General features: G+C 40.7%; 1 protein-coding gene across 1 annotated transcript in view; it reads left to right on the forward strand.

Moving 5' to 3' along the window:
* Positions 1–1,286: 1,286 nt before the first annotated feature.
* FSHR (follicle stimulating hormone receptor) overlaps positions 1,287–17,463 on the forward strand; it is a 165,268-nt gene continuing 149,091 nt past the window's right edge. The window contains exon 1 of the mRNA XM_042446165.1: positions 1,287–1,467. Within this exon, the coding sequence (XP_042302099.1) occupies positions 1,304–1,467 (164 nt within the window). The 5' untranslated portion in view covers positions 1,287–1,303. The remainder of the gene's footprint in view (positions 1,468–17,463) is intronic.

A 17,463-nucleotide genomic window follows, 5' to 3' on the forward strand; every position in this document is an offset into this window, starting at 1 on the left:
CACATATTGAGCCTCAGATTTTGTTTTCACTACCAGGGCTGAACTGTTATAACAGTCTTTTTCCATGAAAATCCAGTCCTGTAATTCCTTCAGGCTTTCTTCATTTCAGCAGTCTAATTTGATTAGAATAAGTCATCTTGTTGCTACTTGTAAAGAAATGTGAATCAGAAACTGTGCTGCAAATCACTCATAGATTCAACAGTGGAGTCTCCTCTATCTTCTGTGAACCCACAGACACTTGATCCCTTAAAGCAGGCATGAGGAACCTCTGGCTCTCGAGATGCTCCCAAAGTACACCTCCCATTATCCCCAAGTATTCATTATTCTGGCTATGGATCATAGGAGCTGTGGTCCAACTACACTCAGAGAGCAAACCATACTGGAAGGAAGCAAAAATCCAAGTGAGAATGGCATACACAATTTTGAACATAGCCAGAGTGCTATATTCTCTTAACAGCACTGGACATCTTCAGCAAGTCTGTCTGCAAAACAAACCCAAGAAAGTAAAGCTCTAAACATGTTTAAAAACTTTTCACGACCATCATATTTATTTATTTATTTAAAAAACTACACAAGAATGTGTTTATTAACAAATGCATCATCCCTCCACCGGAGGAGTGTAGCTACTGAGGGGAGGGGCAAAATGAGGACATTCTCCCCAAAGAAGAATGTTCCTTCCCCACTGAAAGTTCCCTTCACTCTTCAAATTTCCAGCATTGCAATAATTTGAAAAACAGTTTATGCATCCAAAGAAAGGGGCACACAATGTTACAGAGAAAATGCAAACACCACACAAGTAAGAGTTCTAGGTGTACATAATTTGCAATGCCCCAGTGTCTGCAATGCTAGAAATTTGGGGACTATAAGGAAATTTCACTGGAAGAGTTAGATTTGTCCTCATCTCCCCCCCCCCCCCACTTTTGTTTCCATCTTCTCTGGGAGACCCTGACAGAGTGTAGGCCATATGGAGCTGGTCGTCCCTGAACTAGCTCCAAGTGAACTGGTGTTAGTTCCTGAGCCATTGGTTATTGATCCTTGGCAACCTTTGGGGAAAGAAAGGATTCTTTGTACCCAAAGGGCATAAATATACAACTCGTTCCTGGCACACTGGGGAAAAACAATGCTGGTCCCCCATATCAGACAGTCTGAAAAGCACTGAGACAGAGAAGCCATCCCTTGAATGCCATGTGACTCTCCACAGGCCTTTGAGGCGTGGTTTCAGAGAAGTGAGAGAACGTGAGTATGAAGCAAGGAGGAGCCTGTCATTTCAGTGGACTGAGGAGAGGGCAATGTAAAGGCAAGGATGGCTCTGCTTTACCTCACCCTGATGCTGTTGCTGCTTCCCTCGGGGACTCGCTCAGGGTGCCAACATCCCCTCTGCCAATGCACAGAAAGGATGGCCTTTATCTGCCAGGAGAACAAGGTGACCGCCGTGCCACAGGACATCCCCAGGAATTCCACAGAACTGTGAGTAAGGAAGGGGAAAAGCAAGCAAAGAAACAGTGCCAAATGACATCGCAGGCTTTGCTCTTGTTTGCAGGGGGAAGGAGCTCCTTGTCTAAAACATCTGGCCAATGATGAAGGCCTTCTAAGAGGGATGCTCAACTCCTCCAGAACCACAGCAACCCTTGACCTGTTCTTCCCTTCCCCAAAAGCATTTTGCAATCACCCAGCTAAGATTAGTTCTGCCAAAGTTTTTTCTCTTGATGGCAGCAAGTGTTCCCCAAGTACTTTAGATGAAAGTGCCCAACACTGCCTCTCAAAATGCTGTTGCTTCGATGCAGCTGAAACTAAGCAGAGTTTTTGTGCTAAAGTGTAGCCAGTTTAATTGTGATGGGGGGTTCCCCCCCAATATTCCATCTGATAAAGAACATTCACTTTGTTGTTTTCAGAGCCTGGCATTTTCATTAGGATAGCAGTAGCTAGTTACCAAATTCTACACGGAGAAACATTTTTCCCCATTTCTCTTAGTGAGGAGTGAGTGGTTTGCTTTCTGATAATAAAAAAAAGTACTTTGTGAACTTTGTGATGTTTCCAAAAGGAATCTTAGATAAAGTCCAAACAAAAGAGCAAATGGTCCTTATGGAGTGAACAGTACTAGCACAACTAATGAGAATAAATAGAGACAGCTCCATGTGCTGGATTCTTCAACTGCAAGACAGTTTCTTAACGTTCCTATTTATTTTCCCACAGACTGACACAGCCAATGTTCTTTATCAGATGTTGCTCCAGTTCTCTAACACAAAGATTTACCACCAGGGTTTAAATCTGCGGGGGTCATCACAGGGAAAAAAATTATGGGGTTTTGTCACTTTTAACCAAAAACTACAACAAATGTTCAGTCTACCTCTCAGAGAGATTGAGTCAGGATACAGAGCAGTTATTATGGCCCCTGTAATGGGAAGGTGCAAAAAGTAATGACAGACACCATCGACTTTAAAAGGTATTTTAGAGCAGAAGACTGTCATACAAATAGTAATGAAAAAACTAATTACACCACAAGTAGGCTGCTATTTTTCTTTCTTAAAAATGTCTATATTTTTACCTACTTCTTTCTTTATGGACTTATATAATTAGGATGTATGAAAATATATAATTGGACTTTAGTCAATAGAAATTTTATTCATTGAGCATGGATCCACATGTAGCCTGAACAGTACTATCCATACACAACACAAGAGAAAGGTATCCTAAGTCTTGAGGGAACCCACAGGTTTGACAAAGTGCTAGAAAGAGGAATTATAAAGTGGAAAAGCAAAAAGCCCAGTGGGGACTGAGCACACTCAAGTGGCCACACACTGCCTGTCTGACTTTTGGATGATCAAATAAAAAGACAAGGAGAAGGAAATAAAGGGAGAAGGAGGGATGGAATGGAATGGAATGAATGGAATGGAGTATTCCGGGAGAGGGCATGGCTGGCTGGTAGGTTGGAGTTTTGAAAGAAGCACTATACACTGCAGTGTTGTCTTGCACATTCTGTTTGTATTCATACATTTTTCATATACTTTATATATCACTGTTACTAACTATAAACTTACATAGATTTTGGGTCCCCTCCCCATTCTCTTTGGCTAGATCTGCACTGCAGAATTAATGTAGTTTGAGCCGCCATGGATCAATGCTATGAAATTCTAGGAATTATGGTTTTGTGAGATATCTAGCCTTCTCTGCAAGAGATCTGGTGCCACAACAAACTACAAATCCTAGGATTCCATAGGATGGAGCCATGACCGTTAAAGCAGTGTCAAACTGCATTAATTCTGCAGTGTTACAGCAGCCAAAATCTAGGAATATGAAACTTTCTTGGCACATTTCCCTAGAGCATTCATAAAACTTCTTTTGCCCTGTCATAGTCTGCCTGATAAAGAAATTGACTTCACCATTTATAGCATATAAAATGTGGTTAATACTTACACAAACTCTGTCGTCCTTGCTCTGAAATTCCTTAGATGGTTCACCTAAGCAGGAACCCCAAAGTCTGCTTCAGATCTAATTTTAAGCTAAACTGTAGTGGCTGCTCTTTTCTCTTTCATCCATTTTTAAAAAGGAGCATTAGGTCTTCTCATCCATTTCTCTTATCTAGTCCTCTGTGAAACTAATCATTCAACAATCCAGAATTGGAAGAAAGGCAGATGGGAGCAAGGAGAGATAGAAAATGGTTATTAATCAACCCCCTAATAAGCAGAGAGCATGTGCGCCATAATATTCAGCAAAGAACACTTGCAAAGTATTTATAATTGCCAGCACAATATCTGCATCTGCATTGCAGAAATAATCCAGTTTTAACACCACTTTTACTGCCATGGCTGAATGCTATGGAATTCTGGGAGTTGTAGTTTGTTGTGGCACCAGAACTCTCTGACAGGGAAGGTGAAGTGTTTCACAAAATGACAGTTCCTAGAATTCCATATCACTGAGCCATAACCAGATTATTTCTGCAGTGTGATGCAACCAATGCCTTCTGAGTGGCTGGCAGCACTCTGAAAAGTTTTGATATACTCACAATACTCACAATACCTGGATAACGTATTTAATTTAGAAACATTGGGGAGGAAGAGGTTGAAAAATGGCTTTATTGAGTGCTGAAAGAGAGTGGGAAGAAGATTCCTACATTAACAAGAATCTTCACAGTTTGAGATGGATTTACACAAAATTTGCATTATGGTTGTTTTTCATAAAAAAGCAGCATTTTTTTTAATTCTTTTCTAAATATTGTATGTAGCCTATTTCTTCACAGAAAAAGTTTTCTGCACAAAACAGTCATATATGATTTTTTGGGGGAGTACAGAATAAATCTCAAACTGCACACAATTATTGAAAGCTGCAGTTTTTAAAAGACTTTCTTACAGGAAAATTGTTTAAAATTACTTGTTGCTTCCTTCAAAAGGGAAATTGGCAAAGAATTAAACCTTAGTTACATCCCCTCCTCTAGCAAGTACATAGCACCTATAAAGTAAGTATTTGTTGTTATGTGCTTTCGAGTCATCTCCAACCTGTGGCAAGCCTATCAATGCGTTTTCTTTGTAAGATTTATCCATAGGAGATTTGCCATTACCTTCTTCTGAGGCTGAGAAAGTGGGGCTTGCTCAAGATCACCCAGTGGGTTTCCTTGGCTGAGCAAGGATTTCACCCCTGGTCTCCCAGAGTCCTTTTCCAGCACTAAAACCCCCACAATGTTCTGGCTGTCATGAATTAAGCATGAAAGTACATGTGAAAGGGATCTAGGAGTCCAAGTAGACCATAAGTTGAACATGAGTCAACAGTGTGATGCGGCAGCTAAAAAAGGCCATTGCAATTTTAAGCTGCATCAATAAAAGTATAGTGTCTAGATCAAGAGAAGTAATAGTGCCACTGTATTCTGCTCTGGTCAGGCTCCACCTGGAATATTGTGTCCAGTTTTGGGCACCACAATTCAAAAAGGACATTGAGAAACTGGAGCGTGTCCAAAGGGGGGCAACTAAAATGGTGAAGGATCTGGAAACCATGCCCTATGAGGAATGACTTAGGGAGCTGGGGATGTTTAGCCTGGAGAAGAGAAGGTTAAGAGGTGATATGATAGCCCTGTTTAAATATTTGAAAGGATGTCATATTGAGGAGGGAGCAAGCTTGTTTTGTGCTGCTCCAGAGACTAGGACCCGGAGCAATGGATGCAAACTGCAGGAAAAGAGATTCCACCTCAACATTAGGAAGAATTTCCTGACAGTAAGAGCTGTTCGACAGTGGAACACACTTCCTCGGAGTTCTTTTCTCTATATATCCTATATCACCTGGTATTTGTTGACATCTCCTATCCAAGTGACCCTGGCTAGCTTGCAAGATCAGATGGGATCTGCTGTCTTTTGGGTACTTAGGCAAAGGTACTTAAATTATATATTAACTTAAATCTAACATAATTATTCCACCCATAATTAGGATAGAATTATATTTTTCTTTGGGAATGGATTGGCTCAATATTCCACATATCAAAGCTTTTGGTTTGTTTGATTTTTTTTTTTTAAGGATTTGCTTAAATGGCTTTAATGCTGTGGATAACTTGGTAGAATTTTAAGCAGAACTTTTAAAAATGTTTTTATATTTCTTTTTTTTTATTTGTGTAAGCTCGTACCCACCAAGATTTCTCAAATTAAAAGCAGGACACATGTGTCCAAGCAATAGATGGGTGTGGTCAAGAGAATAAAAATTATTTACGAGGAAAAACAGACTATGAGTGGCTAGAGCAGTTGGCTTTTGTCAGAACCTCCTGGGAGAGGCAAGATTTCACCCTTCCTCTCCTATCCTCTCCTCCCCTCTCTTCTCCCCCATGTTGAGTTAACTGAATACAAACTACATTGCATTTTAAACTTTATTTGCGGCAATTAAAAGTAAGCTGAGGACTAAGAGGAAAAGTGGGAGGAGCAGAGGAAAACTGGGAAATTGAAAAAGCAGCTGAAAAAGTGGGGTGGCAGAGGATTAATCAAATGGGGCAACTGGAGTATATGTAAGTTGCCTTGAGACTCAGCTCTGGGAAAAAGGTGGGATATAAATGAAATAATAGTAACAATAATGGTAATAATCACCACTATCGCCCTCATCTAGCACCCTCCAAATATACTGCATGATATCTCTGACCATCCCCATTCTCTATGTTGAAAGAAGATTATGGGAGGTAACAAGCAACACAACTAGAAAGCACCACATCAAGAAAGGCTAGGCTAGACTACTTATGACCTACATCTACACACATATGAATGAATGTCTACTGTTGCGACAGGATTTCCCTCTATCAAATCCCCCTGTAGCATCTCTGGGTGGTGCATGGAAGATTGCTGAGAAGAAGGGAATGCATACAGTCAGCTGGTGGTTGGACACCACTGGCTACAACCCTATGACTGTGGTCCTGGGTACCCTTATTTTAAGTAAATCCCATTGAAATCCCAAACGTGTAAGACATATCAAGGATAGAGCAGGGGTGAGCAAATGAAGCCTCAAAGCCACCTTTACTGCCCTCAAGTCTCCCTTGGTCCCTCAAACTCCCTAAAGTACTCTTTTTCTGGCCCCAAAAGTGGGTGACTTGCCCTTCCTGGAGCCTCAAGTAGTGACAATTCATTTTTTCAATAGATTGCAGGGATGCATTGCTTAACCTTAAAAAAAATACCAATTTTTCAAACCAAGAAGTGGTCTTCTGGCCATTTCTGGGTTTTAGTTTTTCTTTGGGGACATTTTTGGAAGTCTTTCTGGCCTTTGGAAGGTTCCAGAGGCAAAAAATATGGCTTCTGGATCTGTCACAGGCTGCATCTGCACTACAGAAACAATGCAGTTTGACACCACTTTGTATGTACTGTACAGCACAATAGCATTTATATTTATATACCATTTAATAGTGAACTTAGCACTCTTTAAGCAGTTTACAATCTGTAAACCAATCCCCCCCAACAAACTGGGTGCTATGCTATGGAATTCAGGGCTTCCTAGTCTTGTTAGCTATTCAGCCCTCTGTGTCAGACAGCTCTGATGCCATAACAAACTACAAATCCTATGATTCCATAGCATGGAGCCATGACAGTCCAACTGCATTATTTCTGCAGTGCAGATATAGCTACAGTTACCCATCCACAGAATTAGAGAAAGCACTGTAAACCTCAAGCAGAAAGCTCTCCCACTCCTCGTACATCACTTTTGTTATTAAATAAGGTTTCAAGAATCAAGCATTACCTTCTACATTGGATTGATAGTCATGATGGGAGTGAGAATGTGTGTGAAACAAACAGCATAAATAAATGAGCTGGCTCAGTGCGCTGACTTTGACCAAAGACTGACTATGAAAGGGGGGATTAGGTTTTAAACAACCATAGAATGAGCTTGAGAGGAGGAAATAGACTTTTACAATTCATGGAAATTATTTTAGTGATTGTGATCATTCTTGATGCTGTCTTGTTCTTTCTGTAATCATATCTTTGAACAAGATCACCCATTGAAGGATTTGTTCCATGAGTGCTGTTACAATGCAATAAAAATCCAGTGCTCTGTAAAAGATGAAGGGAAGAAATGGTTTCCTGTGATCACCTGTTAACCTTTTTTAATGCCAATTAAATCTGTTGGAGTTATCAGGGATGAGTGTAATCCCATCCAGGGTTGTAGATATGAAGTGGGGAGGTGGGAATGAAGACATGTGCCCTTCATAAGAATTATAACCCCATGAATGTTTTCTTCATTCTTCAAATTTCTAGCATTGCAGACAGTGAGACGCTGAAAATCATTCACACCTACCACTCTTACATTTGATGAGTATATATTATATTGATACTGCCTACCCATTTTCTTTGTATCCCTGCACTGTATTTCTGAAGGTTCAAGTGAAAGCATTTTAAGTTACTGCAATGCTAGAAATTTGAGAACTGAAGGAAATTTTTGTTGGGGGGCATCCTTTCTACAGGGGACAATGCTCTCATTTTGCCATCCCCATAGCTGCTATCTGGATCCTATACCTTTTAGAAAAACCTTGATGGATTTCAGCTGAAGAATTAAATATATGCTGTTTATTGAATAGTAAAGATAAAGGTAGTCCCTTGACATGAATGTCTAGTCATAACTGACTGCAGGTGGTGGTGCTCATCTCTGTTACTAAGCCTAAGAGTGTTACTAAGCCCCAGTCTGAGGCCTGCCATCAGCACAGAACAATACACATGCAAATTAATCCTGCATTCCCAGGCTCACACATTATATATATACATACTTTTTCCAGGAAAGCGTTCCCTGAAGATGCCAGCCACAAATGCTGGCAAAACATCAGGAAGAAAATCTTCTAGAACGTGGCCACAGAGCCCGAAAAACACACAAAAAAACATGGATGCCGGCCATGAAAGCCTTCAACTTCCCAAGAGTGTTGTCTGAGGACTACTCTGTGGGTCATGTGGCCAGCACTACTGCACTGAATGCTGTTACCTTCTCACCAAAGTGGTACCTGTTTATGTATTTGTATTTGCATGCTTTCAAACTGCTAGTTTGGCAGAAACTGGGACTAGGAATAGGAACTCACCCCATCATGTAATGCTAGGGCCTCGAACTACCAACCTTCCAAACTTCCAATTGTCAGAATTGGTGTCTTACCCACTAAGCCACCACATCCGTGTTTATTGAATAGTACACGTCAATCTCATGTATATAAGCTGTTCATGGAATAAAATTAGTTTTGTGAATTACACTGAAAGTTAAAGAGACTTTGTTATCTGTGAGCACATCACATGTTTGTAGGAAACTGAATATGCCTGACAGAAATAATGTTAATGTATCTACAATGGGGATGTGGTGGTCAAATGGTTAAGACGCTGACTTTGTTGATTGCAAGATTGGCAGGTTGGCAGTTCGAGGCCCCGATGCCACATGATGGAATGAGCTCCCATCACTAGTCCCAGCTTCTGCCAACCTATCAGTTCGAAAGCATGCAAATGCAAGTAGATAAATAGGTACCACTCCAGTGGGGAGGTAAACAGCGTTCTGTGCAATCATGCTGGCTACATGACCATAGAATAGTCTCTGACAATGCTGACTCTTCAGCTTAGTAACAGAAATGAGCACTTTATCTTTTTATCTCCAAATATATGGGGTGGGATGTAGAAGAGAGAGAGAGAGAATATGCATTATGCATACCAGTGTAGAATAATAATAATAATAATAATAATAATAATAATAATAATAATAATTTTATTTATATTTTCCCCACCTCTCCCACTGGATCGAGGCGGGACAGAATACTAGACAGAATTCTCAGAAAATCTGTACTCAAAAGCATGTATCAGCCATGGAGCAGTTGCTGTCTCTCAGCCTAACCAATCTCACACTGTCACTAAAACAAAATGGAGGGTCACTTAGTATCTGCAAGAGTAGCTCCACTGAATTATTTTTTGAGTGTTGAGTCAGCATGGAGCATTTTAGCAATAGCATTTACGTTTCTATACCACTTCATAGTGAACTCAGCACTCTCTAAGTGGTTTACAATCTGTGAGCCAATTGCCCCCAACCAGCTGGGTACTCATTTTACTAACCTAGAAAAGGATGGAAGGGTGAATCATCCTGGAGCCCTGGAATCATACTTACAACCTTGTGGCTACAGGACTGGCATTTAACTACAGCGCCACCAGGGCTCCTGGAGGTAAAGCCAATCGATTCAGTATCTCTACTGTTACTGTCAAAACTGACAATGAACTTGGACCAGAAGAAGGTATTCTATTACTGTAACATAGATATGACACTATGAGCTAGGTTACCACATTAGATAAAGCACAGGGCTCCTAACACTTTAATGGTTATTTAAAAGAAGAAATTTCAGCAGGTGTTGCTTATCACACAAATAATGACTGGTTTTTGTTCCATCCAACCATTAAAGGGACAGGGCTGGCCTTTATTTTCCCCAGCAACCATATGCTGCACTCTTTAGAGGAAAGGTATTGCAAGTACTAAAACAATTTATTGACAGCCTCTTATTACATGCAGGATGTGGGGTATAGATAATTTTCTCCATAAACAAAAAAGAAAGACGTAAGACAACCAACAGGCTGCATAGTCAAGCATTCCATTCCCAGAGTGGCCAGTCAGATGCCAATCAGGACATGAACACAACAGTGCCCTTTTATTCATATTTATTAACAAACGGTATTGAGATGTATATGGCTTCTCATATGGGAGGCAATATTCAATCAGAATGATACCTTTGAGAGCCTCATCCCCCAAGAGTTTATCTATCTTTTTAAAGAAGGGGGGGGAAACATCCAAGACCAGCGGGCCTCTAAATTGGCAAAGTGACCCCAAGAGCGGGCACAATTGGGCACTTTTGACATTTTTAGGGATATGTGGTCCACACTTTCCCCATTCCTGTCTTACAGCCATCCTTGGTGGTGGACATGGCTACATTTTGTAGAAGAAAATCTCATAGTTTTACTATACACCATGTGAATAATGTTCCTCTTTTTTGTCTAGGCTGAATCTCCTGGACGATTCATGGAAATGGTCTCCATATAGGGAATTTGAGAGTGTACAGGGCCTATTTGATGGTCCTCTTTCCCAATGGACCCCATTTCCTTCCAAAACCAGAGATGTGTGGAAACTCAGTTCAGGTTTCCTAGAAAAACTGGGCAGGGGAGGGAGTCAAAACTAGGTGTAGGTTAGGAGTTTAAAGGAGAATCAAGATTCTTTGAGGTTCCTAAGAGTGAAATTTTCCTCTTTATTAAACAAAATGAAGAAACAGCAGGGTGATTTCGGGAAGATTTGGGGACACAAAATTGGGTGTGGGACTGGATGCTGCCCATAGGTTGTATGTTATCTAGCCCTAGTGTCAAGCAACCTTTAGCCTACGTTGGCCAGTCAAAACTATGCAAGTATTTCTTGAGCCAGTAAGCAAGATGCTCACCCATTCATTTCAGGCCCTAAGATTTCTGGACCAAACTTGAAATTAAGTGCCTTTGCAAATTGAAACACTACACTTAAAACTATTAACCTTTGCAAAGTGCAGCCAGCTGCACAGCCAGCTAGAAGCTCTCTGCCTGAGCAAACATTTGCATGCAGCCTTGTCTCTTGGCTGGAACTGACTCCATCAAAACTGGAAAATTTAAACCCCTCACATGCCACTTGGAAACTATCCACAAAAACTAGGCACTCCAGGCACCACTCTGAAATCTGGCAGCCCTATCACACACCCATTTTGGCTGCTTCCTACAATCCCATTCCATTTTTTGGTTTTGATTGGCAGATGGGACAGGAACAAATGTTGACCCTCTGTCATATGTTCAGATTTTTAGATGGGCAGACTGCACTCAGGACTCAGGTCTTCTGGAGTCCTGGAGTTTGAAAAAGATATTGACAGTTGTTAGACAAATTCCCTGTCCTTGATAATTTGAAATGTTCTTATAAGCGTCACCAAAAATCAAGGTTGCAGGAGATAGTCAGCATCTCCAGTCTGGTAACTATTGAGTCTAGACAGAGATGCTGAGAAGCCTAAACAAAAAGTCTCAATAGATGACCTCCAGTGTTGACTGTCTTACCCCATTTTACCTCCAAGAAACAATTCTTAAAAATTCACTGTTTCCTTGACAGCACATCCTTTAAAGTGAGTTATGCCCTGATAGAACAAAATTTATCACTGAGACATTTTTACAAGCAGTTTTGTTCAGTCATGTCTGCCTTGTCCTCTTCAAAACATTAAAGATAGGGAGAACAAAGTTTTGTTTAATCAAATGCTGGCCTGGTCTGATTCACAAACACATACTTCCTTACTGAGCAAGGCCTTGCTAAAATATTAGAAACATTCATAGAAAAAATGGCCAAGTCAACAAATGCATGGCTTGGAGTTTTCTGTGACCTCCTCAGCGCAAAAACTGCTGTTCTTGAAGGACTCTATGAGCAGAAAGGACCCGATGATGATGATGATGATGATGATGATGATGATGATTTTCATCCAGAGGCCATCATGAGGGCATGTGGGCTACAAAAGCAGCCTTGGAGCCACAGGTGAAGCTGTCAGTCTGACCTAAATCCACTCAGCTGAGCCAAAAATTCACATAATACTTTTTCCAGAGAGAATTTCTGAGATTTTTCCCCCTTTTCTCATTCACCCCATCCTAGACAGGGGAAATTTTGCAGAATTTTCTCCAGGTTATTTTAGATGGTTCAAAACAGTAGTCTGGTTGTCAAAATAATTGCTCTTACTACCACTTGGAAAAAGCAATCGGGGGGGGGGGGGGAGAGAGAGAAAGATATTGTGCTAGTGCTACTACTAATTGCCCAAGAACAATTTCTCTCTTTCAAAAAAAAAAAATCCCCCATTTGTCTACCCTGAGAGAGGGTAGAACATTTTGAACATCTTTTTGCTTTCAGCTCTAAGGAAGCCATCTGTGTCAGCAGACACTGCCACATCTTGTGGCAGTCAACTCTAGACATTAAGTATCTGTTGCTTTTATTTGTCTTGAACTCATGCGTCTATTGGCAACCAGTTCTAAAACTCAAACCTCCCACCCATGCAGTATGGATGCATCAAGTGGCTGACCTGCAAATAACACCATTTAACTCCAGAAGAGTTAAGGCACAATAGAAATTCCATACACAGAGTTTCTTGAGTTCATGACTCCACCAGATTAGGAAATAAGGACTTGGTGTACTTCTGAAGCTCCTTGAAACATATGCTCAATAGTCAAGACAAATGGGGGGAAAGAAAGAAAACAGTTATTAAACACAAACAACAAATGTCCCTGAAAACAAATGTGTTGTTTTTATCTCAAGGGTGAAGGGCAATATGTCATTATTTATTTATTTCTCCTCTTTAAAAAGTATGTGCATTCAAATTACCTGCTGATTTTATGGAAATCTCATTAATTTTATAGGGGTTTCTTACACAAGGAGTTCTCAGAGGTGGTTTGCCATTGCTTTCCTCTGAACATAGCCTACAGGATATGATATTCCTTGGCAGTACAGAGCCAGTGTGGAGTAGTGGTTTCAGTGGTGGACTATTACGCAGGATTTGAATTCCCACTCAGCCATGGAAACCCACTGCAGGACTTTGAGTAGGTCACACTCTCCTACGCACAAAGAAAGTCAAAGGCAAACCCTCTCTGGACAAATCTTGCCAGGAAAACTGTGTAATAGGTTTGCCTTAAGGTCATCATAAATTGGAAATAACTTGAAGGCACACAACTCCCTTCCAAGTAATAACCAGGCCTAACCCTGCCTAGCTTCCAAAATCAGACAAGATCTGATGCCTTCAGGTTATTTGTACTGCAGCCACTCACTCAAAACCACAAGGTTGCGAGTTCAAGACCAGAGAAAAGGCTCAAGCTTGACTCAGGCTTGCATCCTTCCGAGGTCGCTAAAATGAGTACCCAGATTGTTGGGGGCAAATTAGCTTACAGTTGTAAACTGCTTAGACACTGCTTAGGCGGTATGAAGCGGTATATAAATGAAGCTTGTTTTTGTTTGTTTGTACATACATAAAATATTAGACTGTGTATTCAAAAACTGTTTTTTCAGTGAATGACATGCTTCTAAGAAGTTCACATTTTGAGCATGGCGATGTGCAACTTTTGCAATGTATATGGTATTTTGATTTGTGTTGGGGTACATATGAAACCCCAGCTACCATGAATCTTGACAAGAAATTAAGCTCTTAAGTATTCTCAGCAGTATGCAGGGCATTTTAGGAGAGGCCCCCTATCCCACACTACATTATCATCACCAAGTGGAGCATATCTGCCCATGAGTTATTAATGCTAGCTATTCACTTGTAGGGGAAAAAGCAAAACATGCAAAATTTCTTTTTAAAAGTTCCTGTTACTCACTGCAGTATTTAAAATATAATTTGTTACATTGATTGATTTGTTGATTGGATTTATAGCCTGCCTTTCTACTAATATGGGAACCATGGTGGCTTTTACTCATTACTCATTTTTTAATAAGCAACTTGTTGCATTACATACTAAGTTGCCTGTTGCTTTTACAGTGGGCCCTTGGTATCTGCTGATGTTTGGTTCCTGCACCCACTCTGAATACCACAATCTGTGGAGGCTCAAGTCCCAGTATATACAATGGCCTAGTAAATAGGCACCTGTTATATAAAACGGCAAAATCATGTTTTGCTGTGTGACGGGGGAGCTTAAATATTTTGAAACCATGGATGGCTGAATCCATGGATGCAGAATCCGTGAATACAGATGGCCAACTGTATATTACTTTATCTTACTTTTGGAGGCAGGGGGGAATCAATGGATAACGTTTGGTTCACTTAGGGCACAAACAGACAGGCCAAAATAAAGCTGCTTTGTGTCATACATCAAGTTGCTTCGGGTCACCTATTCTTTATGTGTGCTTCTTATTTTTCTTGCCTAAAATAAAGTGAGGGTCCAAACAAACAGGCAAAAATAAAGCTGCTTTGGGTCACTTTGGAGGTATGCATTTTAAATGATGCATTCGTCCTAAGAGGACGGAATCTACACCAAAGCCATACTCCAGTCTATTATTATTATTATTATTATTAATTATTAACCTTTATTTATGAAGCGCTGTAAACAGCGCTGTACATACAATCTTTTTAATTGGACGGTTCCCTGCCCTCAGGCTTACAATCTAAAAAGACATGACACAAAAGGAGAAGGGAGTGGTGGTGGGGAAAGGGATGAGGGCCAGCAGTTCTTCTCTACCTCTGATCAGGGGAGATGGACTGGAGGGAGGGCTTGGCTTCTTAATGGATAGTTAATCTTCTTCCAGGGAGGCCTGTTGGAGCTAGCCAGCCTCTCTAGTAGGATAAAATACATAGCAATACAGGAAATGATTCAATAAAACAGGCAACAAAAGAGCATCAAATAGCAATGCCTGTGAACGCTTCTCTGAACAGTCCTAAGGACTGGAGCGCAGCTTTGGTGCAATTTCTGGCCTGTCAGTTCATTTTAGGCAAGAAAAATAAAGAAGCACATGTAAAGAATGGGTGGCACATGGCTTGATATATGAAAAGATTTAGGGGATGTCAGAACACAAGATCAACTTGAGTCAGCCATGTGATGTGGTGGCAAAAAAAAAAAATCAATGTAATTCTAGGTTTCATCAACAGGAATATAATGTCCAGATCAAGGGAATATCATGTCCAATTGTGTTTTCTGGACATCAGATTTCAAGAATGATATTGACATGCTGGAACATGTCCAGAGAAGGGTGATCAAGATGGTGAAGGGTCTGGAGACAATACACTACAATGAATGGTTAATGGATTTGGATCTGGAAGAGTTGGGTATGTTTTGTTGTCACTGTGTGCCTTCAAATCATTTTCAACTTATGGCAACCCTACCACAAGGTTTTATTGGCAAGATTTGTTCAGAGGGGGTAATATGATAGAAGTAATATGATAGTTATCATGTGGAAAATCTGAAGGGCTGACATGTGACAGATGGAGTGATCTTGTTTTTCTACTGCTTCACATAAGACCAAACTCAATGAATTCAAATTACAGGAAATGAGATTTTGGCTACATTTTAGGAAGAACTCCCTGATGATAACATTTTTTTTTTTTTTACAATGTTATAGATTACCTCAGGAGGTGGTAGACTCTCCTTCACTGGAAGTTTTACACAGATGTTGAATGTGTATCTCACAGGGATGAAAGAGAGCTGGACAAGATAGCCTTTAATGTCCTTTCCAATACTATGATCTTATAACTGCCTTATATAACCAGTGGGATATTTCTATGTAGATTTGATTTTCTACCCCTTCTGCCCTTCACCTAAAGCATCTGATACCTTTCATTTTTCCCTTTTCCATCTCCATATGTCTTTCTTCCACCAGGCAGGTGAAAACAAGAGTATTTCACAGAAATGTTAGTCAGTAAATTTAAAGACAGCTAAGGCAAGTCTTTTTCCCCCTTCCCCTACTCCTTTTACATTTCTGCATTTCAATTACAGATAAATGTTAGATCAGTTATAATCCTTGGGGGCTACACTGGCATACTAATTTGAAACTTCTAAAAAGGAGACGCTTCTGTGCTGAATTTCCTACTCATTCCCTAAGTCTCTTGCAGAGAGAAGCTGCACACAAATTTATTTCCAGAACAAGAGTATACAACCTGTGTCTTCCCCTGGGGTTTAGGTACAGCACCCAGTTATGTCTCGCCACCTCCACACATATATATGCATTACTTCAAGCCTATCCCACTCACCACAAATAATTGCCACACTTACCTATAGATTGTGCTTTCCCTGTTGCTACTGTTGATGCTCTTACATACCCTTCAGTTGTCCCGATTTGGCAAGGATAATCCTGAAAAATTGTTTGTTGCCTCATTTTCATTTTCAAATGCCCCACTTTCTCTCTCATCATCCCATTTCCCCCTTTGTCTTCAGCTTACTGTGGCTGCATCTACACTGCAGAATAAATGCAGTTTGACACCACTTTAATACAAGCCTTGATGCAATGAAATTCTGGGATTTGTACTTTTGTAAGATCTTTAGCCTCCTCAGAGAGCTCTGGTGACCCCCAGCAAACTCCATAGGATGGAGGGCAGGTTTGGGGGGGGGCAAAATCATGGATTTTGATATGGCCTGTGGACAAGTTGAGGACAAAACTCAGGGACATGTAACAAAGGATCTAAATGGAGGGGTCACAGTCTGGGCATGAAAATGTGGACACAAACCTCCAATTTCCCTTCCTTTCCCACAACTTTCTCCAAGGCTGATGGCTTACAAAAAAAAAAAAAAAAAAAGGAGGCACAGACTTCCAGTTTCTCTCCTTTCCCCACAACTTTTCCCAAGGCTAATGGCTTGGACAAATGGGGACACAGACCTCCGATTTCTCTCCTCTCTCTCTCCTCCCTCCCTTCTCCACAGCTTTTCCAAGGCATATGGAGAAGTATTACCATCTTGACCCATATATATGTCTGCCTAGGATTTTGGAGCCCATGTTGGCCTTAAATTTTTTGACTTGTAGATGAGTATATACGGTAATTTGGAGAAGCAAGAGAGGAGGCATTCCCAGTAGACTCAGACAAAAGCAAACTGCTGCAGCATCTTCCAGTGTGTTCTTGTGTGTTCCTCCTCATGAATAACTTTTGCCATCTTGACCACACTCTGACGATGTTTGGCTACATGTGTCCCAGTTTTCATTTGTGAGATACTTCCAGCTGATCACTGATAAAGTGTTCACTGATAAAGTGATCTTTATCAGGGTGTTTGTAGCTGTGACTTTTTAACAGAAAGTACTCCACTCCTTGGAAGAAAGAATACAAAATTCCTAGAATACAGATATGTATGTTTGTTCGAGTTGCCAGATCAGGACTATCCCAGGTCCCATCTCAGAGCTGGAGTTGAGATCTAAGGACAACCAATTGCAATGTGATGGGGACAGGCTCTGGTCATGTCACAAAGCATGATACACTGGTACCCCGGGTTACGAAATTAATTCGTTCCGCTATTTTTTTCGTAAGCCGAAAATTTCGTAACCCGAAGCGCTTTTCCCATTGAA

The sequence above is a fragment of the Sceloporus undulatus genome, chromosome 1, assembly GCF_019175285.1.
Source record: "Sceloporus undulatus isolate JIND9_A2432 ecotype Alabama chromosome 1, SceUnd_v1.1, whole genome shotgun sequence".
Taxonomy (NCBI): Eukaryota; Metazoa; Chordata; class Lepidosauria; order Squamata; family Phrynosomatidae; genus Sceloporus; species Sceloporus undulatus.